The sequence below is a fragment of the Tachysurus fulvidraco genome, chromosome 14, assembly GCF_022655615.1.
Source record: "Tachysurus fulvidraco isolate hzauxx_2018 chromosome 14, HZAU_PFXX_2.0, whole genome shotgun sequence".
NCBI lineage: Eukaryota > Metazoa > Chordata > Actinopteri > Siluriformes > Bagridae > Tachysurus > Tachysurus fulvidraco.
In genome coordinates, this window is record NC_062531.1 from 1,493,619 (window position 1) to 1,518,618 (window position 25,000).

Below are 25,000 nucleotides of genomic sequence, written 5' to 3' on the forward strand. Positions count from 1 at the left end.
CTTTCACATTTTCTCTCTTTCACGTTTTCCCTCTTTCACGTTTTCTCTCTTTAACCCGTCTCTGCACTTTAGAATGAAAGAAAGTTGGATGACGAAACCTGCTTCATTGTTCGCACTTTACGGCTTTTCCTTTCTTTGCGCTCTCGCTCTCGGAGCTGCGGAGAGGTTTTTTTTTTGTGAACAATCAACACTCAAGCGGAAGATGAGCCTTCTACAGCCATTAGCTAATTAAACAACACACGACGCCTTTTCCCTGTGAATGCGAAGCGAAAGCTGAGCCGAGTTTGTAGCGAGCCGCGACACCCCGGACCTGTCTGCTACACCTTACACATCACTCTCAGTGAGCTGTTACTATGGAAACCACTGTGTTAATGTTGATTTGATTGCCTTCTGTAGTACGCGTCCAGCTGACGGCAGCTAGTGTGTGTGTGTCGTTGTGTAGTTGTGTAGTTGTGTAGTTCTTCCTCTTACAGTATACTCACCCTTAGCCTCTGTTGTGTGTTGCTTGGTTTTCTTTTCTCTTCTTACTTCTGGGACTCATTAAAGCATCTGTTACTGTTGTTTTTATTTTTATTTAGATAAATATTTTAGTTATACATATTTCATTTTAATATTTGGATGTTAAAATTGCTGAAAGAGTTTTATTATGTATATATACAGTAAATATAGAATGTTCTTATCTCTCCAGCTTGTAGTCCCACGTGAGAGCCGATGTTCGGTTGGTTAGAAAAGCGTAACGCGGCCCACATGTGAGGGGTGTGTTAATGCGGCTCATCCGGAGACTGACGTCTTGGCTCCGTGTTGGAAATCTCACGAATGCCTCGTGCTTGTTTTTCCTTGTCGAAGGACGTCAGGCCAAGATTCTGTCCAGTTGTAAAACTTTTCTAGTCAATCAGAACGCTAATGCAATCCAGTCCCTCTTCTCTTCTCTTCTCTTCTCTTCTCTTCCCTTCCCTTCTCTCTCTCTCTCTGCTCACTGTTTTCTTATCGCATCACTGTTTCTTAATATCTCTCTGCTCGTTGTGAGAATCTCTGCTTGTAGATTATTATTATTTTTATTATTATTATTATTTAATTAATTAATCCGCGTCACGCTCGATAACCGCGCTTAAACATGTCCATGGTCCGTGCGTATTCTGCGCCGATGCTAATCACATTAGCGGTGGAATGTAGCATTAGGAATGGCTAATTTCCCCCGCGTCTATATCTGAACCGTGAGCATCGTAACAGAGGCCGAGAGACTACGTTGCTCTTACTCTGTGTCATAACTGTCCCAATTCCAAGCTTTAATCGCTTTAACCTGGAAAAAAGCGAGCCGTATCGGTTTACTAATACGGTCGGACTCTGGGCCCTCACCGTTTCAAAAGGCTTAAAATCCAGATTCCCAGCAGAGAGCCGCATGTGCTGATACAGATCCAAGCTCACTAATGACCCTTGTTTCGCCCTGTCTTACACCGGAGGGACAAACGGACATGTCCCATTCTGCTGAGCTAATAATGGGCTTTAATAGAGTCGTGTCAAGTCTCATTATGTCAATATTTAGACTGCTAGTAACAGCTAGCGCACATTTTAGCATTACTTTTTTTACATCTATTTTATCAAAATGTTCTAATTTACTAAGAATTCTACTTATTGTACACTTATACTGTGTACTATATGTTATGTTATATGCTATAGATTTTGTCGAGGATTCTCAATTCTGATTGGCCAGAAGGTTTAAGCTCAATAATGCAGCTGAAAATGAAAGGTAAAGTTCTCATGAAACGGCTCCTTAACAGGGACCTGCAGCGTTCATTAAACTCGCTTCTTTCCAGACATGTATGTTTACACTCTCTCTCTCTCTCTCTCTCTCTCTCTCTCTCTCTCTCTCTCTCTCTCTCTCTCTCTCTCTCTCTCTCTCTCTCTCTCTCTCTGTCTGTCTGTGGTTTTGTAGTCAGAAGGATGCAGAATTCCCAGCATTGTTACACAAACTCCTTCTGTCTGTCTCTCTTCGTCTCTCTGTTCCTGTGACACAATCCAACACTAGCTGCAGAATCACTGCAAGTTTTGAAAGACACACACACACACACACACACACACAAACACACACACACACACAGAGGCAGATTTATCATGAGAATTTATGAAGGTGTTTATGAAGTGTGTAAACCTTTACAAATGTTTCTGTCTTAACGCTAATGGTCTTTATACTTCTGGCTTTGGCAGGTGCAGGTGTTTACTCATAATAATAAAGTGACATACGGCTAAGTACGGTGACCCACTCACAATTCGTTCTCTGTGTTTAACCCATCCAAAGTGCACACACACAGCAGTGAACACACACACAGCAGTGAACACACACACAGCAGTGAACACACACACAGCAGTGAACACACACACACCGTGAACACACACACAGCAGTGAACACACACCCGAGGCAGTGGGCAGCAATTTATGCCTCGGCGCTCGGGGAGCAGTTGCGGGGGGTTCGGTGCCTTGCTCAAGGGCACCTCAGTCGTGGCCGGCCCGAGACTCGAACCCACGACCTTAGGATTACGAGTCAGACTCTATAACCATTAGGCCACGACTTGCCCAGCTTTATCATAGCCGTCATCACTGTCATGTTAGCCTTCATCACTGTCATGTTAGCCATCATCACTGTCATGTTAGTTGTCATCACTGTCATAGTCGTCATCACTGTCATGTTAGTCGTAATCATTATCATGTTAGCTGTCATCACTGTCATGTTAGCGGTCATCACCGTCATGTTAGTCATCATCACTGTCATGTTAGCCGTCATCACTGTCATGTTAGCCGTCATTACTATAATGTTAGTTGTCATCACTGTCATGTTAGTCGTCATCACTGTCATGTTAGTCGTCATCACTATCATGTTAGTTGTCATCATCATTATATTATTCATCATAATCATCATAATTGACGTTAGTCGTCATCACCGTCATGTTAGCGGTCATCACCGTCATGTTAGTCATCATCACTGTCATGTTAGTCATCATCAGTGTCAGTCATCATCATCACTGTAATGTTTATTTATTGCCACAGTGTTTGTCTTTTTCACCGTCATGTATGTTTATATTTTGCATTACAGTCGTCAGTAATGTTTGTTTGTTTGTTTGTTTGTTTGTTTGTTTGTTTGTTTGTTTGTTTGTTGTAATTGTTCCAATCTCCAGAACCATAGCAGCACCATAACACTTATACAGTAGTGGATATAAGAGGTACTGATGCATCATGGGAGGCAGGATGGCTTATATCGCGTGATGATAATCTTTTTTCTCTAAATGCTAAATCAGAGTCAGAGCTGATGAGTCAGACTCATATTGAGTCATTTTGAGTCAGATGTTCTGATATTTAGTTGCAGGGGTGGGATCTGGTCATGCTGTATTTAACACACAGCTGGAAAAGTGAATGTAGGATTGTTGAGAAAGCTTTTCAGTGACGCGTGGGCGAGCCGTGCTCACCAGCCCACCATCCCCTCACCAGCCGCGCACTCACGTTACCGCTAAAGCAAACAAGTGAGAAACTCCAGCTCGGATCCTTCATGAATATCAGACCGTAGGCTGTGGAATTAAATGACACAGCAGGGCCTAGTTATCCGTTTCACTTTCCCTCAGCAGACCAGCCCAGGAATTTCTCAAGCCGGTTCTGTTTTAGCTGTATAAAGATGTCCAAGTCAGCAGTTATGCTTCTGTTGAGCTCTCAGGAGCTTGTAGGGTCAAATCCCAGCACGGTTACATAGTCCATGTTGGGCATTTGTTTAAGATATAGACATGAAATGTGTTCCAATTTTTATGACTAGACGGAAATCAGGATGTGGACGATAAAATGAGACCGAACAGCTGAGTCTATATAAAAATAGCTAAGAATGCTAATGTAGCTAACAGAAGCTAACAGCGTGACTCCTCCCCCATGTTGCAGTTCCTGTTTTTGACCACTAGGCAATAATAACTCGGTGGAGCTGAATGATGCAGTGGGTCTTTAATATTTCACTGGAAGTTATAAATGAGGACTTTATGAATATATAAACAGTGGAGTGCCGCATCACTGAGTACGAGTTTGTCTTTCTTTCTCTCTCCCTTTCTGTCTCTCTCTCTGTTTCTCTGTTTCTCTCTCTCTCTCTCTCTCTCTCTCTCTCTCTCTCTCTCTCTCTCTCTCTCTCTCTCTCTCTCTCTCTCCTCATGTTCCCTAAGTGAGTAGATAATTAATGCCCTGTCCTCTCCTTCTCTCTTTTTCTCTCTCCTCCTCTATAATTAGACGTTAGAGACGCTCAGATGAGACGATGACATGGTGGACTTTACGTCTTGTCTGTCATCAGCCTCAGAACCTTGGCAGTAAACAGATCTGGTGACTCGACGCTCGTCCTCTGAGCTACAGGCCTAGAGAGTCACGGGGCTCCTGCAGAATGTGTGTGGATGAGGTGATCACTTGTAACCAATCACTTGTTGGTTTAGGTCCTGCTTCTGTCCTGGTCCTTCTCTTGGTTCTGGTTCTGGTTCTTGTCCTGCTTTTAGTTCTGGTTCTGGTTCTGGTCCTTCTCTAGATCCTGGTCCTTCTCTTGGTTCTGGTTTTGATTCTGGTCCTGCTCTTGGTCCTCCTCCTGATTCTGGTCCTGCTCTTGGTCCCCCTCCTGATTCTGGTCCTGCTCTTGGTCCTCCTCCTGATTCTGGTCCTGATCTTGGTCCTCCTCCTGATTCTGGTCCTGCTCTTGGTCCTCCTCCTGATTCTGGTCCTGCTCTTGGTCCCCCTCCTGATTCTGGTCCTGCTCTTGGTCCTCCTCCTGATTCTGGTCCTGCTCTTGGTCCTCCTCCTGGTCCTGCTCTTGGTCCTCCTCCTGATTCTGGTCCTGCTCTTGGTCCTCCTCCTGGTCCTGCTCTTGGTCCTCCTCCTGGTCCTGCTCTTGGTCCTGATTCTGGTTTTGGTCCTGGTCCTGCTCCTGGTCCTCCTACTGGTCCTGGTACTGCTTATGGTCCTGGTTCTGGTTCTTCTGGGAAACGCACAAAAAATGAAGCAGTGTGTTTTCTATCTTTGTAAGATCACTTTACCAAACAAAAAACTCTCCTTAGTCCCAGAGAGTAGTTTCGGAGCCGAGGTCACGCCGAGCGCCGCATGAGGATCTGAAATAAAAAAGGATACCGAAAAAAATGATCGTTTGAGAGTTTACATTTTTTCTCTCGCACTTTTCTCTGCTCTGGGAACAATTTCGACCCGATGCTAGCGTCGGTGTTAATGTTAAGGTTACGCACAAGATTCCTGATTCCCAGGTCACTTCCTGTTGTGCTTCCTTCCAGAACAAGTTCTCCGAAAAAGACTCGTTTGTTTTTTTTTTTGTTAGAATCTTTCTTTCGCATCTGGACGACAGGTTTGTTCGCACCGTGTTAACGTGCATTCATCAAGTCCTGATCTAAAGTCTTGAAATTTCAAGGAAATGTCCGAGAGATGAAGAAATAAAGTGAGAATTTTCAGATAAATGAAGTTTACGGCACAGGAATTTCTGCTCTGCTTCGCGAGCGTGTTATAAACAAGGCAGCGGAGCCAGGGGTCGGGGCTTTAATTGAAATTAGGCTTGCGATTTGCAGCAGATGAAACTGGCTGTTAAGAGCGCTGACGTTCTGGATGTGGAACCGATACGTGTAAACGATGTAATGGGAATGTTTCAGGGCAAGCTGGATTTAATTTAGTGCCCTGACGAAGCGCATGAGGAAACCTGTCTCCCCTTAGCTGTCTCGCTGGATCATATGGATATAATTTCATCCATTTGCACCGCTCCGCTCTGTGCCTCGCTCCGGGGCATTTGGAACATGACCGATTAAAGTCACATGTTTCTCTCGGGTCCGGTCTTCTGTGAAAAATCCTCACACTTGTCACTCAGCAGCAGCAGGAACGAAGAGCCGATTTTTTTTCTAAGCGTTTCTACGGCAGACTGATCGGTGAGACACGTTACAACACGTTGGAATTCGGTGCCACAGGAAGCGTGCGAGAAACTCACGAGGAACTTCGGTGGAAGTCTGTTTGCGCTTCGGCTTTCAATAATTACACGTAATAACGGATTTAATGTTTCTTACAGCCCCGGGGTTTTAGCAGCAATCACCTGCAGAAGGTTCTGAGCGTAATGAAGACCGCGTGGGAACCGTCCCAAATCACTACACTTATACTGTTACTACAAATATGCACTAATGGGTTCTTCGGTTCTTCCCTCTAGAGGAACCCTTAAACGTTCTACAAAAAAACATTTAAGCATTGTTTGCTTTCATCAGTCTATCAGCTCAAAAACCAGACTTGTAAAGGGTTTAAAAAGAAGCTCCGTGAGTGTGAGGTGTCATCAGGGCTTCCTTTTAAAACCCAGGAACCACAAAAGAACTTTTTATGAGCTTAGAACTTTGGACCTAATGGGTTCTTTGCTTTTGTCTTTCTAGAGGAACCCTTAAATTTTCTCTTAATGACTGAATGCTACAAAAAAAATGTTTGTAATTGTGAACTCAGAGAAGCTCGATTGGAAGCACCAGTGGTTCTAGGGTGCAGGTTCTCGGAGTTTAGACCACAAAAAGGTTCTCGTTCTCTGCTTGCAGAACAGGGTTCAAAACACATATTACTTCTCTCTAGTCCACTGTGAGGGGTTCTGTAAAGAACCCGACCGCAGAGTGCATTAACCCTCAGTTGTCCACTGGGCACTACTGTAGGTAGGCTGTGAGAGATGAATCATATGAATGAATCAGGAATCATTTTTACTTTTGACTCACGTTTTAAGTTTATAAGCCGTTAGTTCATGTATGTCACGTCCTCCCCTGTGTAGCGGCCTACAGTGAACCAGGCACCTTCCCTCCTCCACTCAATAGTGTTTGTTCTAGGAGCTGTGATATTTTATACAGCATGTTATTTTTCTGCTCGGTGTCCACGCTGAGCCCATCAGGGCGTCTCGGAGCCGGTCGTGTCTCATTTCCGCCGTACGACTCGGTGCCTTCACTGCCGTTAATCAGCACGAACCTGACTGTCACGCCAAATGTTTGCTGAAGGCCGTGAGGGTTCGAGAGCGAATGGAGCGCCGCCAGATACGCCTCGCTCTCGTGCACTCGGACGGGTCGCAGGCGCACTCGCTGCCTTCTCGGGCTCTCGGAGACAGAAGATAAACACGGCGAGGGATTTTACCGTGATTAACGCCAGCTAAATGTTTATACGTAACACCACAGCGGTGCAGAGAACCTCAGCCAGACAGACAGCAACCTACTGGACAGGAGACTAGATTTTATACTTTATTCTGTGGACATTATTTGGTGTTTAATTGGTTTGTACCCTATTACGGATGGATGTTTGTGCTTCAGCTCCATTCCCCCTACACTATACACTGTAAGTACACTACATAGGGCTCTTATGTAGTGCACGAGAATTCGGTATTGAGACGTTTCGTGTTTTAAAAAGGGTGGAAAAGGGATTTTTTTCATACCTTATGCTGTGCACTTACTGTACGGAGGGTAGCCGTGTGAAACCTAAACACTAGTGCACACTGTCTAGTGCACCAGATATCCAAGTGACAAGCTGTTTGTGGTTTACTAGTTTATTTGCTCGTACATGCTTGTAGTGCACTAGGTGTCCAGCAGGGGTCGAGGAATAAACCGTTGTGTCGTACCCTATGTAGTAGGAGTAGGGAACAGGAAACAGGACCTGGTGCACTATATACAATAGGACTTCCTGTACACATTAATAATAATGTAATAATGTGCGAGTTTATGGTGGAGGATAATGATTTAGCCAGCTAGCACGACACGGTAAATGCACGGTAACCACGGAAACAAGCCAGACGTCTGAAGAAGATTCCACGATATTTAGAAAAAGCTAATCAAATCATGAGCATAAAATATGGTAAAAATATTTATCAAGTATCACAGATAGCTAGCTAGAGAGTTAGCATTAGCATTTGTTAAGCTAACTAGCTCGTGTTAGCGCGATACTTTTTCGAAGTAGCAGATTAGATAAGCTTAGCAGTGTTTTATGCTAAGTGTTACGCAGAAAAACTGACTGTTTATCATATATTTAATAAGCCGCGGCGCCCGAAACGTATCAGTCCGCACCGCCGTGTCTATGGAAACGGGCAGGTACTATGCCTCCGGAGCTCTTAGTCGAGCCTGACACTTATCAGCCAATCACAACAAGAGGCTACACAACAGCCAATCAGAAAACAGCACTATTGTATCTGGGTAAGATTTAACACAACAACCAATGGGAAAAAAGCAGGTCCTGGAACTGTTCATCATCGTCCTCGTTGCCCCACAGAGAAAAGCCCTGGAGCTGCGAGCATCACTTTGAGCACAGAGTAAGTCATGATCTCCTGTTTAATGTTACAACTCATTCACAACGTGTTTAACACAAACAATGACATTGTGACTGCTGTTAGAGACGTTTCCCAGATCATCAGCAGGAGTTTGTCATCAGTGTCTGAGGGGCCCCGGGTCACTGACAACACCTGCTCAGGACATGTAGTCTAGGGCCAGTTGTTCTCAAACTGGGGGCCCTGAGATGGTGCCAGGGGGCCCCGGGTCACTGACAACACCTGCTCAGGACATGTAGCCTAGGCCAGTGGTTCTCAAACTGGGGGCCCTGAGATGGTGCCAGGGGGCCCCGGGTCACTGACAACACCTGCTCAGAACAGGTTATAGTTCTATAGCTAAACGGTTAGCCTCAGTCCTAAACTGCTATTTCACAGTTGCTTAGCAACAGCGTTTCCACGACAGTAACTGCTTGAATGTGTGTATTGTGTGCGTTAATGTAATTGATCCAAACAGTTACAAGACGTACACTCTAGTGTTTAGGCTCTTTCATACACACATGCACACACACACACACACACACACACACACACACACACACACACACACACACACACACACACACATACTGTAGGCAAGGTCACTCAATCTGCTTTGTGTGTGTGTGTGTGTGTGTGTGTATATAGAGTTTCAGTGTGTATTAAATGGCTGTGTCTCAATAGAGAGTGAGTGGATGAGAAATAGAGAGCTCTCTCTCCTTCAGTGAAAACGGAGCCATGCTCCAGCGCTCTGATTGGTTCTCTGAGGGGACGAGGGGGCGGAGCTCGGGGATAGAGTGTCCACTAAGTGATTGGAGAGGAAGCTCCTGATACACTGCATTGTGTGTTCAGAGGAGAGACTGTGTGTGTGTGTGTGTGTGTGTGTGTGTGTGTGTGTGTGTGTGTGTGTGTGTGTGTGTGTGTGTGTTGATGTCTAGCTGCTGTGACTACTTTAAGTCCCATTACACAGATGAAGTGGAGATATGTTACACACACACACACACACACACACACACACAAACACAGGGGTCAAATGTTTAAGATGTCAAGGTCATGACCGTACAGGGAAAGGCCTGTGTGTGGTGTGTATGTGTGTATATAACAAAACTGTTAAGTGCACTAACAATCTCTCTCTCTCTCTCTCTCTCTCTCTCTCTCTCTCTCTCTCTCTCTCTCTCTCTCTCTCTCTCTTCCTGCATCTCCCATCCTTTTTGTCACTCCCCATTTCTCCTTCATTATCTTTCTTTCTTTCTTACTTTCTACCTACTTCTTTACTTCTTTGATCCTTTTGAACTCTCTCTCTCTCTATCTCTCTCTCTCTCTCTCTCTCTCTCTCTCTCTCTCTCTCTCTCTCTCTCTCTCTGTCTGTACAGTTTGAGGGCTGTAATAAAGCGTTCTCTCGTCTGGAGAACCTGAAGATCCACTTGAGAAGTCACACAGGTGAGAAGCCGTACCTGTGTCAGCACCCGGGCTGCCAGAAAGCCTTCAGCAACTCGAGTGACCGAGCCAAGCACCAGCGCACACACCTCGACACCGTAAGCCCTGTGTGTGTGTGTGTGTGTGTGTGTGTGTGTGTGTGTGTGTGTGTGTGTGTGTGTGTGTGTGTGTGTGTGTGTGTTCTTTTATGAACTTATATAATCCACACTAGTTGCAGAATCTAAAGTTTTTCACTGTAGATGAGACGACAGCTTATTAGCCATAGCAGCGTAGCAGAGATCTTTCTCCAACCTTCATTGACAATACACGATCCAACACTGTCTCCATCCCTCCATCCATCTCTCTCTCTCTCTCTCTCTCTCTCTCTCTCTCTCTCTCTCTCTTCTGTGTGTTCTAAGCTAACGGTACACACTCTAATGGTGTGTATTGTCCACGTTTCACACAGAGAACGTCACTAACCTTCTTTTAAACTCACATCACTTCAATCACTTCATCTTATCAGCTCGAGTCACCAACTACAGCCGGATTTATTCCTCCACCGAGACGCTTCAGCAGGTGTAGTAATCATGCTGTAGTAATCCTGCTGCTGTAGGTTATGAGTTTATCAGTCAGGAGTTACATCATCGATACGAAGCGCCGACACTGAGACTCCTTCTAAAAATGTTACTCATCTTTATTTTGGAGTTTTTATTGATAAAAGTTGTTAAACTTTTAAACTAAAATCTACTTTTCTTCTTCTGCTTCTTCTTCTTCTTTTCTTCTTTTTCTTCTTCTTCTTCTCTCCATAACTTCTCAGCTGAAAGGTACGTTTACTTCACCCGATTTCACTTTAACTTTATTTCAGATTTCTTCTTATGATAGGAATTAAGATGTTGTATTGTGACTCTGTCATTTTGTGTCGTGACTCGGTTGTGTCGTGACTCTTTTGTGTCGTGACTCGGCTGTGTCGTGACTGTTGTGTAGTGACTGTCGTGTAATGACTGTCGTGTAATGACTCTGTTGTGTCGTGACTGTTGTGTTGTGACTGTTGTGTTGTGACTGTTGTGTAATGACTGTTGTGTAATGACTCTGTTGTGTTATGACTCTGTTGTGACTCTGTGATGTAATGACTGTCATGTCGTGACTGTTGTGTTGTGACTGTTGTGTTATGACTCTGTAGTGACTCTGTCATGTCGTGACTGTTGTGTTGTGACTGTTGTATAATGACTGTTGTGTAATGACTCTGTTGTGTTATGACTCTGTTGTGACTCTGTCGTGTAATGACTGTCATGTCGTGACTGTTGTGTTGTGACTGTTGTGTAATGACTCTTTTGTGTCGTGACTGTTGTGTTGTGACTGTTGTGTTGTGACTGTTGTGTAATGACTTTGTTGTGTAATGACTCTGTTGTGACTCTGTCGTGTAATGATTGTCATGTCGTGACTCTGTTGTGTCATGACTGTCGTGTAATGACTCCGTTGTGTAATGACTCTGTTGTGTCATGACTCTGTCGTGACTCTGTCATGTCGTGACTGTCGTGACTGTTGTGTAATGACTCCGTTGTGTAATGACTCTGTTGTGTCGTGACTGTCGTATCTCTGTCATGTCGTGACCCTGTTGTGTCGTGACTCTGTTGTGACTATGTCGTGTAATGACTGTTGTGTAATGACTCTGTCTTGTGTCGTGACTGTGTTGTGTCTTGACTCTTTTGTGTCTTGACTCTTTTGTGTCGTGACTCTTTTGTGTCTTGACTCTGTTGTGTCATGATTCTGTTGTGTCTTGACTCTGTTGTGTCTTGACTCTGTTGTGTCGTGATTCTGTTGTGTCGTGACTCTGTTGTGTCGTGACTCTGTTGTGTCTTGACTCTGTTGTGTCGTGATTCTGTTGTGTCGTGACTCTGTTGTGTTGTGACTGTTGTGTAATGACTCTGTCGTGTTGTGACTCTGTCGTGTTGTGACTCTGTCGTGTTGTGACTGTCGTGTTGTGACTGTCGTGTCGTGACTGTCGTGTTGTGACTGTTGTGGTGTAATGACTCTGTTGTATCATGACTCTGTCGTGACTCTGTCATGTTGTGACTCTGACTTGTGTAATGACTGTTTTGTAATGACTGTTGTGTCGTGACTCTGTCGTAACTTTGTCGTGTCGTGACTCGGTCGTGTCGTGACTGTGGTGTCTTGACTCTGTTGTGTTGTGACTCTGTCGTGTAATGACTGTTGTGTCTTGACTCTGTTGTGTTGTGACTCTGTCGTGTAATGACTTTGTCATGTCGTGACTCTGTTGTGTCATGACTGTCGTGTTGTGACTGTTGTGTCATGACTCTGTCGTGACCATGTCGTCTCATGACTCTGTCGTGACTCTGTCGTGACTGTTGTGTAATGACTCCGTTGTGTAATGACTCTGTTGTGTCGTGACTGTTGTAACTCTGTCATGTCGTGACTCTGTCGTGTCGTGACTCTGTTGTGACTCTGTTGTGTAATGACTGTTGTGTAATGACTCTGTTGTGTCGTGATTCTGTCGTGTCGTATCTTGTGTCGTGACTCTGTTGTGACTCTGTCGTGACTCTGTTGTGACTCTGTCGTGACTCTGTTGTGATTCTTATACTGATTCTTTAAACTAAGCAGCTCCTGATGATGTTTATTGAGACTGTTTATCCCGACTTGTTTCATGTTGTATGGACCGTGTGTTTATCGGAGATGTTGTTGTGTTTTAGAAGCCGTACGCGTGTCAGATCCCCGGCTGCACCAAGCGCTACACGGATCCCAGCTCCCTGCGCAAACACGTCAAAATCCACTCGGCTAAAGAGCAGCAGGTGCGTAGGAAGGTAAGAGACGTTAGCATTCATTCAAATCTAAAGCTAAGTGGCTAATGTAGCTAGCTAGTAAATGTACTTCGTACCTCCCTCTTGTAATTGGTGGATCATGCTCCTATATTACTCTGATTAGCCCCGCCCACAAACAGAGAGGCATTCTGGGAAAGATGATAAATGTGGAATCTCTCCAATATCCAATATCTTAATCAATCCCAGAGATTAATAAAGCGATTAAAATAGTGATTAAAACACAATCTCCAAAATGTTATAATGTTTTATTAGCACAGCTTCATTACTGCTTTATGATTAGTGCTTGATGATTAGTGCTTCATTAGGCTTGTATTAGTGCTTTATTAAGGCTTTGGTTTTTAATTACTGCTTTATTATTGCATCTTTGCAACTGTGTTTTATAACTGTGTTATAAGCGCTTTATTAGCATGTTATAATGTTAGTAGGAGTTTTTTATGGTTTTCAGTGCTTTTTATTTAGACTTTTTTTTTTTTAGAAATCATTTCCTCTTCTATAGATCAGTGTTTTTAACACACAAACACACACACACACACACACACACACACACACACACACACACACACACACACTGTAGTGCACATTCCTCATTAAAGCACATCAGCGCACACAGAAAGGCCTCATTGTTGCGCGTGGCTAAGTGGCGTCCGGATGATGCTGTTCCCTTCTGCTGCTGAACGGCGCAAAGCGGAAACACATGTGAGAGCGAGCCGTTGCTAATAAACCTCACAGCGCAGAACCCCACAAACCGCCGGCCAGATGTGGTGCACAAGATGTCAAACAAACCCTCGTAGCCCATCGATCGTCAGATCACACGCCTCTGTTCGATACCAGATGAGTCGCAGCGGCGCAGCCGGGACGGAGAAGCACAACCGCTTCTTTTACTTTCAGCTTTACTTTGGTTTGTGTGTTTATTATATTTTCAGCTCCATATTTATGCAGCCTTGTTATTTATAACGACTCAAGGTTCAAGTCACACCTCATTTGAAGCATCGTTCAATCCTGTCCAGATTTCAGTCAGGATGAAGCGAGCACTAAAAAGTTTATTCCATGTGAAGCTGCAAGGACACTCGCAAGTGGGTGAAAACACACCAAGGCTTGAAACCATTGCCATGTGTCACTCAAGGCCTCTGATGCGCTTGCGTAATGGCTGATAAATACCGCATGTCACGCAACGCTCACAAGCGGAGTGGCTTTTATGTAACGGAGGGCCGAGTTCCAGCGCTGGTTCTGTTCCTAACACGCCCTCGATAAAAGCCTCGCTCCATTTCCACTCGCTTTGCTCTCCTCGTACTGCTTACGTTTTAGTACGAATTATTAGACGGACGAAAAATGAGGGACGAAAGCAAATAAATTTACATGAACAATGGAAAGGAGAAATCTGTGGTCAGAGATTGAAAATCCTGAAGTAACCCCATGAAATGATTCTAAACAATATAACAAACACACATCTGCAGATTCGTTCGGTGGCGGCGAAAGCGAAGCGAGCGGAAGTCGGACGCGGTCTTAGGGCCGGGGTCTGTTATACACAGAACTCACAATGTTCTGAGTTCAGATGTAAAAGCGTTTCTGTGCTCGTGCCGATGCCCGGAGCGAGGTGGTGTTTGTGCGCCTGGTGTCTGGATTGGATAAAGGCTTTAATAAGATGCACATGAATGATTCCTGTGTGATTATATGAAGAGAAGCGATGGTTGTTGTGTATTAAAGGACAACACGGCTTTACCGTGAGTGGAAAATGACGCCAAGAGAATTCTCTTTACTTCTGTATATCGTCCAGGTTCCCCGAATTCTGGCCCGAGCGAGTGGACGAGCGCTTTGATAGGTGGTGTTTTTCAGTTTCGTGTGTGACGGATTGTGCAATTAAATCACAACGCGGGACAGTAGAGCAGTGTGTAAGCACTTCTGGTGGGACTACATGCTGAAAGACATGCCAGTTTATCACACACACACACGCACACACACACACACACACACACACACACACACACACACACACACAGTTGTGTAATTTAATGATTAGCATATTACTCTAATCATATTAGATTAGATTGGTTTAGATCAGACTGTTTTAATTTCAGTTCTTCATCTTCTTTATGATCCACTGCTCTCTGTGATCGACAGCTGAGGACGTGTCCCCATTTGGAAGCAGATGCTCTCAGCGAATGTCGGCATCTACATGGCCCCGCCCCCTCACAGCACTGCCCCGCCTCTTCTCAGCATTGCCACGCCCCATCGCAGCACCACGTTAACGGGAAGGACGGATGCTCTCCTGCACTGGGACAGGACATATTTACAGGTACACACCCTGAATGACCAAGAACAACACCTTTTACTTTACATCTATTTATAGTGTAGGTTCATGTTGTGGACACAGTGCAGCACTGACCGTTTAAGTCACTGTTACTATAGTAACGTTAACGTATTAAAGCATGTGCATTAATATAAACGCAGCTGACTCCAGGAAGATTACGTTAAGATATTTTGTTGTGAAAAAATTATTCATAACCTTTTAATATTAAACAAAATCTTCCCCTGATGATATTTAAAATTTATGCTTGTATATAATAATAACAATATCAGAACCATGAGTCAATTCACTTTGATTCAGTCAATTCAGTTGATTCAGTCAGTTCAGTTGATTCAGTCAATTTATTGCATTCAGTTCATATACAGTAGCTGATTGAGTTGATTCGGTCAATTCAGTTGATTCAGTGTGTTCGGTTGAATTCAGTTCATATAGCTGATTGAGTTGATTCAGTGTTTTCAGTTGATTCAGTCAGTTCAGTTGATTCAGTCACTTTATTGCATTCAGTTCATATAGCTGATCGAGTTGATTCAGTCAGTTCAGTTGATTCAGTCAGTTCAGTTGATTCAGTCAGTTCAGTTGATTCAGTCACTTTATTGCATTCAGTTCATATACAGTAGCTGATTGAGTTGATTCAGTCAATTCAGTTGATTCAGTCAGTTCAGTTGATTCAGTCACTTTATTGCATTCAGTTCATATACAGTAGCTGATTGAGTTGATTCGGTCAATTCAGTTGATTCAGTCAATTTATTGCATTCAGTTCATATACAGTAGCTGATTGAGTTGATTCGATCAATTCAGTTGATTCTGTGTGTTCAGTTGATTCAGTCACTTTATTGCATTCAGTTCATATAGCTGATCGAGTTGATTCAGTCAGTTCAGTTGATTCAGTCAGTTCAGTCGATTCCGTCGATTCAGGTAATTCATTGTGAACCCGATGCTGATGGCGACTTTATGGCCGTGTCAAGATTTGATGACTTAAGACAAAGGTTACATTAATGTTTATAAAGCAGCGTTACAACATGACGTATTGAAGATGAGACAGTGGCACAGAGACTCCACTCCTGACGTGCGATTCGTGTGCGACTTCTGACCAATGTTTAAACTCCTCACTCACTGGTGTCTGTACAGAATACAGCTGTGTGTTCTGTGACATTCTGCCACTATAAACCTGAACACTTTATTGTTTTGATGTGAGGTCACGGTTTGGTCGTTTCCTCCTGTGAGCTTTCTGTCTGAATAAAGAGTCCTTTAACATTATAAAGTCCACATGTTAAGCTCTGTAGCGAGGAGGTCGTGTGTCATTACTCAAGTTTATACTTATTGTGAGGTCAAAGGTCAGATTCTGCCCGATGATTGCAATCGATAATGACTCAGTGTTATTTATTTAGCGGTGTGGTCTGGGCCGGAGCGTGTAGAGCAACCTGATGATCACTCCTGCGCTGAGGAACCTGGATGGTTCTGACTCTCACATGGACTCGCTGAAGTGAGAGAAACGCCTGGAGCTGAAGGCAGCGTCATCCACACAATTTACAGCACAAGTGGCGTTTTCTTAAAAACAGCCCAAAGCCGAACTCCTTCAATCGGTTTCAGTTCTGTTTAAAAAGCCTTGGCTCCGACTCTTTCGTTCTTTCCTCGGTTCAAAGAGGACATCTTGCTGCATCAGTGTGCAAATTTCTCTGGCCTGGAGCAGCTGTGGCCGTTTCATCCTGCTGTTTGTTCTCCTCTGGTGTGTTCTCTTCTCGCTGTGGTCAGAGCTCGCCAACATGCTGAATGTAAATGCTGTTCAGGATGATTTTGCTCGCTCTATGCTGCTTTGTTCACCAGCCAGGAGAGAGAGAGAGAGAGAGAGAGAGAGAGAGAGAGAGAGAGAGAGAGAGAGAGAGAGAGAAAGAGAATTAAACTCATTTCTGTTTGAATTGTTGCCTTAAAGCACAAGTCTGTGTGTTTCTCTGTTTATTACAGATTAAATCTTTTTGCTTTAGTCACTTTACAGCTGAACAACTTCTTTAGATTAACATGAGCGAGATGTGGAACTTACAAACACTTAAAATAAAACTGTATGAAAAAACTTGCTGAATATCAGCTGAGGTTTCCAATTAAACACCAACACACATCTACATTCTCCATTAAACCCCAACACACACCAACGTTCTCCATTAAACACCAACACACACCAACGCTCTACATTAAACCCCAACACACACCAACGCTCTACATTAAACCCCAACACACACCAACGTTCTCCATTAAACACCAACACACACTAACGTTCTACATTAAACACCAACACACACCAACATTCTACATTAAACACCAACACACATCCACATTCTCCATTAAACACCAACACACACCAATGTTCTCCATTAAACACCAACACACACCAATGTTCTCCATTAAACACCAACACACACCAATGTTCTACATTAAACACCAACACACACCAATGTTCTCCATTAAACACCAACACACACCAATGTTCTCCATTAAACACCAACACACATCCACATTCTACATTAAACACCAACACACACCAATGTTCTCCATTAAACACCAACACACATCAATGTTCTCCATTAAACACCAACACACACCAACGTTCTCTATTAAACACCAACACACACCAATGTTCTCCATTAAACACCAACACACACCAACGTTCTACATTAAACACCAACACACACCAATGTTCTCCATTAAACACCAACACACACCAATGTTCTCCATTAAACACCAACACACACCAATGTTCTCCATTAAACACCAACACACACCAATGTTCTACATTAAACACCAACACACATCCACATTCTCCATTAAACACCAACACACACCAATGTTCTCCATTAAACACCAACACACACCAATGTTCTCTATTAAACACCAACACACACCAATGTTCTCCATTAAACACCAACACACACCAATGTTCTCCATTAAACACCAACACACACCAACGTTCTACATTAAACACCAACACACCCCAACGTTCTACATTAAACACCAACACACACCAATGTTCTCTATTAAACACCAACACACACCAATGTTCTACATTAAACACCAACACACACCAACGTTCTACATTAAACACCAACACACACCGACGCTCTACATTAAACACCAACACACACCAATGTTCTCTATTAAACACCAACACACACCAATGTTCTACATTAAACACCAACACACACCGACGTTCTACATTAAACACCAACACACACCGACGCTCTACATTAAACACCAACACACACCAATGTTCTACATTAAACACCAACACACACCAATGTTCTCTATTCAACACCAACACACACCAATGTTCTACATTAAACACCAACACACACCAACGTTCTACATTAAACACCAACACACACCAACGTTCTACATTAAACACCAACGCACAAACAGTCTCCATCAACCACCAACACACAGCAAAGTTCTCCATTAAACACCAACACACACCAACGTTCTCCATTAAACACCAACAGACATCAATGTTCCCCATTCATATGTGGTCTCGTGTGTCTCGTGTGTCTCGTGTGTCTCGTGTGTCTCGTGTGTCTTGCTGTGGCCTGTGGTTTGTATAAATCACCTGGAATGTTAATTACCTTATTATCATGTTGTTCTTTAGTGAACTTCCTCATTTGATGATGTAATGGTTTGGCTGTCAATCAGTAAAAACCCCTCCTCCTTTTCCGGGGATTTGAGCGGACATTAGGACCAGGTTGTGATTCTTTCCCTCTGTCCTGTAAACGATCGTGTGTTCCTTTCTCTGAGCCACCTGATGCCACTCATCAGCTCATTATCACCTGTGTGTCAGAGCAGGAAACGTGTGGAGGACTAAAGCAGCGGCGGCGGGCTGCGATAAACGCTATAATGGCTGTGTATAATAAGGACGGTAAATAAATAATTACAGCAATTGACCTCCTCCTCCTGTCTCTCTGAAACATCACACACACTCCTCTGTGCACCGAAGGCATGAAAGCCGGAGCAATCTCAGCCATTACACACCGAGTGTTTCCCGTTGTAGTAGCAGATGTTGGGGCTAAAGGGGAAAGCACTTAAGGGGCTTTGATGGAGGATTTCGGGGTAATAAATCAAGCGTGTAAGCAGCTCAGGTACGATCTGTTCCAGTTTTCATGCACTCTTGACCAGAGGCTCGAATTCCCATCAGGGTCGTAAGAGACGTTCTGTTACTGTATCAGCTAAAGACAGCGTTGCCATGACAACTGTGCAACATTTATTAGTGCAAGCCCGTGATAAATTACCGATCTGCTCAGGCCGACTCCCTCATCCAGAGGGAGGGTTCAGGGCCTTGCTCAGGGGCCCAGCAGTGGCAGCTTGTTGGACCTGGGTTTCGAACCCATGACATGACATTCTGATCCTTAATTCAACGCCTTAATCACTAAGCTACCACATCTCTTTGTATCCACTAGGGGGCAGTTTAGAGAAGAAATCATTCATTCATTCATCTTCTACCGCTTATCCGAACTTCTCGGGTCCCGGGGAGCCTGTGCCTATCTCAGGCGTCATCGGGCATCGAGGCAGGATACACCCTGGACGGAGTGCCAACCCATCACAGGGCACAAACACACTCTGATTCACTCACACACACACACACAGTACGGACAATTTTCCAGAGATGCCAATCAACCTACCATGCATGTCTTTGGACCGGGGGAGGAAACCGGAGTACCCGGAGGAAACCCCCGAGGCACGGGGAGAACATGCAAACTCCACACACACAAGGTGGAGGCGGGAATCGAACCCCCGACCCTGGAGGTGTGAGGCGAACGTGCTAACCACTAAGAAATGAAATCTTGTCATATTTGTGTTGTCATTCTGACGAGACGCACCGTCGTGTCGTGATGTCGTAGCAGGTCATGAGCTTTGTTTGTTACACAGCAGTCATTTTGCCTTCTGCCAGCGATGATGTTTCTTCAGGTTTATCTGCCCCTGGGGCTTCTGGGAAAACAATCAGAGTAGAGAATTGTAATAGCAGAGCAGCAGATAAAGAACTTTAGTGTTTCAGGCATTAAACTATCAAGAGAGAAGGATTGAAGGCAGACTTGGCTCCGTGTTCGTACGGTAGGACGCGACGCCATGTCGGACGCCGTCCCTGACGTGTCACAAAGCTCTCTACCTTCACGTGAACCTCAACGTTAACGTCTGACTGCGTATTAAAAACATCGCTGGCTTGTAGCCTTCACCGGTCACATCTTTTTTTTTTTTTCCACAACGGTCCATTAAAGGCGAGTCGTTTTCCACAGAACCAATTCACATGAAAGCAAACTGCAAACACAGAGATGCTTTCATTTCTTTTTTATTTTTTCAAAAGGACGCTTATTGGATTTGTGCTGTCAAAACAACGGCACGCTGAATGAAATTCTGTTTCGTGAGGAGAAGAAAAAAGGGGGTTAATTCGAACAATGTGCTGTTTTTTTTTTAGTTTTTATTTTCTGTTATTTGTGTGTACAGACCGAACCTTCCCCCGAAAATCTGTGTGATGTTGGTGATCGTATTTACAACGTCTAGTGGAGAACGTTGGTGTGTGTTGGTGTTTAATGTAGAGCATTGGTGTGTGTTGGTGTTTAATGGAGAACGTTGGTGTGTGTTGGTGTTTAATGTAGAGCGTTGGTGTGTGTTGGTGTTTAATGTAGAACGTTGGTGTGTGTTGGTGTTTAATGGAGAACGTTGGTGTGTGTTGGTGTTTAAAGTAGAACGTTGGTGTGTGTTGGTGTTTAATGTAGAGCGTTGGTGTGTGTTGGTGTTTAATGTAGAGCGTTGGTGTGTGTTGGTGTTTAATGTAGAGCGTTGGTGTGTGTTGGTGTTTAATGTAGAGCGTTGGTGTGTGTTGGTGTTTAATGTAGAACGTTGGTGTGTGTTGGTGTTTAATGTAGAACGTTGGTGTGTGTTGGTGTTTAATGTAGAACGTTGGTGTGTGTTGGTGTTTAATGTAGAACGTTGGTGTGTGTTGGGGTTTAATGTAGAACGTTGGTGTGTGTTGGTGTTTAATGTAGAACGTTGGTGTGTGTTGGTGTTTAATGTAGAACGTCGGTGTGTGTTGGGGTTTAATGTAGAACGTCGGTGTGTGTTGGGGTTTAATGTAGAACGTCGGTGTGTGTTGGTGTTTAATGTAGAACGTCGGTGTGTGTTGGTGTTTAATGTAGAACGTTGGTGTGTGTTGGGGTTAAATAGTATTTAAATTCATATTTACCACCACAAAGGTTTTTAACAAACCTGAAATGATTTGTTGTTGTATTTTTTTCTGTATAGATAGATAGATAGATAGATAGATAGATAGATAGATAGATAGATAGATAGATAGATAGATAGATAGATAGATAGATGTGTTTGTGTGTATATGTTTGGGTTGGGGTGGGGGTGGGGGTGGGGGTTAATCAGGTCAGTATAAGTTGATTTGGTAAATTTTGTGTATTAACGTTTGTTTGTCTTTCAGGTTTGTTCTCTGGCTCCAGCACTGATCTGCTCTCTGCCCCAACTCACCTCCCCCCACGACCACCTCGCCTGGACCGCGATGACATCATCAACACCCAGAATCCTCCACAGCTGCCCTCAGTACCCCGAGATGGGTGGGTACACACACACACACACACACACACACACACACACACACACACACACACACACACACTGGTCTAGTTCTTCCTTTGTAAATTTGGACTGTGATGTTTTTGGATGCAGAGTTTAAACATCTGAGTCTTATAAACATCCCGAGTTAAAAAGATGGAGTGAGCCGTGTGTGTGTGTGTGTGTGTGTGTGTGTGTGTGTGTGTGTGTGTGTGAGTGTGTGTGTGAGCGACTTTTACTAAAGGGATTTCTCAAACAGATCGAGTATTTATCTCCATTTTAAATCACTTATTTTGAAACAAAAAAGGGAGCAGCCGAGTATGGTTTTGTATTCCTCTTTGATAAATCGTACAATTTCATAACACTTATATCACATTTAAATGCCCCAGTGGGCAAAACTTCAATTTATCTGCTTCTCATTACAATTGCTGCCATATCTGTGTGTCGGGGTTTTTTTTAGCTTCTAGAGAAACATTTTCAACACCGCCCCCTATCGACAGGATTAAACACTGCACCTGCCTCTGCAGTGTAACGCAGACTCACACAGCTGGGTGTGTGATGTGTGTGTGATGTGTGTGTGATGTTGGTGATGTGTGTGATGTTGGTGATGTGTGTGATGTGTGTGATGTGTGTGATGTGTGTGATGTTGGTGATGTGTGTGATGTGTGTGATGTTGGTGATGTGTGTGATGCTGGTGATGTGTGTTATGTGTGTGATGTGTGTGATGCTGGTGATGTGTGTTATGTGTGTTATGTGTGTTATGTGTGTTATGTGTGTGATGTTGGTGATGTGTGTGATGTTGGTGATGTGTGTTATGTGTGTGATGTTGGTGATGTGTGTTATGTGTGTGATGTTGGTGATGTGTGTGATGTTGGTGATGTGTGTGATGTTGGTGGGTGATTTTGGTGCCTTGTGTGCTGTGTGTGCTGTTGGTGCTGTGTAGTGCTGTGTGGTGCTGTTGTGATGTGGGTGATGCTGTGGGATGTGGTGATGTGTGTGATGTGTGTGTGTGATGTGTGTGATGTGTGTGATGTTGGTGATGTGTGTGATGTGTGTGATGTTGGTGATGTGTGTGATGTGTGTGATGTTGGTGATGTGTGTGATGTGTGTGATGTGTGTGATGTTGGTGATGTGTGTGATGTGTGTGATGTTGGTGATGTGTGTGATGTTGGTGATGTGTGTGATGTGTGTGATGTTGGTGATGTGTGTGATGTTGGTGATGTGTGTGATGTTGGTGATGTGTGTGATGTGTGTGATGTTGGTGATGTGTGTGATGTTGGTGATGTTGGTGATGTGTGTGATGTTGGTGGTGTGTGATGTTGTGTGTGTGATGTGTGGTGATGTGTGTGATGTTGGTGATGTGTGTTATGTGTGTTATGTGTGTGATGTGTGTGATGTGTGTGATGTTGGTGATGTGTGTGATGTTGGTGATGTGTGTGATGTGTGTGATGTTGGTGATGTGTGTGATGTGTGTGATGTTGGTGATGTGTGTGATGTGTGTGATGTTGGTGATGTGTGTGATGTGTGTGATGTGTGTGATGTTGGTGATGTGTGTGATGTGTGTGATGTTGGTGATGTGTGTGATGTTGGTGATGTGTGTGATGTGTGTGATGTGTGTGATGTTGGTGATGTGTGTGATGTTGGTGATGTGTGTGATGTTGGTGATGTGTGTGATGTGTGTGATGTGTGTGATGTGTGTGATGTTGGTGATGTGTGTGATGTGTGTGATGTTGGTGATGTGTGTGATGTTGGTGATGTGTGTGATGTGTGTGATGTTGGTGATGTGTGTGATGTTGGTGATGTGTGTGATGTGTGTGATGTGTGTGATGTGTGTGATGTGTGTGATGTGTGTGATGTGTGTGATGTTGGTGATGTGTGTGATGTGTGTGATGTGTGTGATGTTGGTGATGTGTGTGATGTGTGTGATGTGTGTGATGTGTGTGATGTTGGTGATGTGTGTGATGTTTAATGGAGAATGCTGGTGTGTGGTGGTGTGTGATAGTGAAGCTTGGTGTTTATGTTTGGGTTTCCTGGTGTTTGATAGTGAAGCTTGGTGTTTATGTTTGGGTTTCCTGGTGTTTGATAGTGAAGCTTGGTGTTTATGTTTGGGTTTCCTGGTGTTTGATAGTGAAGCTTGGTGTTTATGTTTGGGTTTCCTGGTGTTTGATAGTGAAGCTTGGTGTTTATGTTTGGGTTTCCTGGTGTTTGACTGTCTGTTAGCACATGGTGTTGTGTTGATATTTATTAAGGAAGATAAATTATAGATGTTTGATAGAGAACGTTGGTGTAAGGTGCAGTCTGATGGTAACTGATGATGGTGTGAGTTGGTATTGGATGGTGAGGCGTCCCTGTGTGTGACCCTGTGTGTGACCCTGTGTGTGACCCTGTGTGTGACCCTGTGTGTGACCCTGTGTGTGACCCTGTGTGTGTGACCCTGTGTGTGACCCTGTGTGTGACCCTGTGTGTGTGACCCTGTGTGTGACCCTGTGTGTGACCCTGTGTGTGTGACCCTGTGTGTGTGACCCTGTGTGTGTGACCCTGTGTGTGACCCTGTGTGTGACCCTGTGTGTGTGACCCTGTGTGTGACCCTGTGTGTGTGACCCTGTGTGTGACCCTGTGTGTGTGACCCTGTGTGTGTGTGACCCTGTCTGTGTGACCCTGCGTGTGTGACCCTGTATGTGTGCCCCTGTGTGTGACCCTGTGTCTGTGACCCTGTGTGTGACCCTGTATGTGTGACCCTGTGTGTGTGTGACCCTGTGTGTGTGAACCTGTGTGTGTGACCCTGTGTGTGTGTGACCCTGTGTGTGACCCTGTGTGTGTGTGAACCTGTGTGTGTGACCCTGTGTGTGTGACCCTGGATGTGTGCCCCTGTGTGTGTGTGACCCTGTGTGTGTGAACCTGTGTGTGTGACCCTGTATGTGTGCCCCTGTGTGTGACCCTGTGTCTGTGACCCTGTGTGTGACCCTGTGTGTGTGACCCTGTGTGTGTGTGTGACCCTGTGTGTGTGAACCTGTGTGTGTGAGACCCTGTGTGTGTGACCCTGTATGTGTGACCCTGTGTGTGACCCTGTGTCTGTGACCCTGTGTGTGACCCTGTATGTGACCCTGTGTGTGACCCTGTGTGTGACCCTGTGTGTGACCCTGTATGTGACCCTGTGTGTGTGACCCTGTATGTGTGACCCTGTATGTGACCCTGTATGTGACCGTGTGTGACCCTGTGTGTGTGACCCTGTATGTGACCCTGTGTGTGACCCTGTGTGTGACCCTGTGTGTGACCCTGTATGTGACCCTGTGTGTGACCCTGTGTGTGACCCTGTATGCGACCCTGTGTGTGACCCTGTGTGTGTGACCCTGTGTGTGTGACCCTGTATGTGACCCTGTGTGTGACCCTGTGTGTGACCCTGTATGCGACCCTGTGTGTGACCCTGTATGTGACCCTGTGTGTGTGACCCTGTATGTGTGACCCTGTATGTGACCCTGTATGTGACCGTGTGTGACCCTGTGTGTGTGACCCTGTGTGTGACCCTGTGTGTGACCCTGTGTGTGACCATGTATGTG

The 25,000-nt window shown here is 44.5% G+C and overlaps 1 protein-coding gene across 1 annotated transcript in view; it reads left to right on the forward strand.

Moving 5' to 3' along the window:
• Positions 1 to 25,000, forward strand: part of LOC113635324 (zinc finger protein GLIS1) — a 58,384-nt gene that overhangs the window by 9,988 nt on the left and 23,396 nt on the right. Inside the window, exons 4-7 of the mRNA XM_047799927.1 lie at positions 9,668 to 9,829; positions 12,419 to 12,529; positions 14,666 to 14,840; positions 21,313 to 21,445. Of these exons, the coding sequence (XP_047655883.1) occupies positions 9,668 to 9,829; positions 12,419 to 12,529; positions 14,666 to 14,840; positions 21,313 to 21,445 (581 nt within the window). The remainder of the gene's footprint in view (positions 1 to 9,667; positions 9,830 to 12,418; positions 12,530 to 14,665; positions 14,841 to 21,312; positions 21,446 to 25,000) is intronic.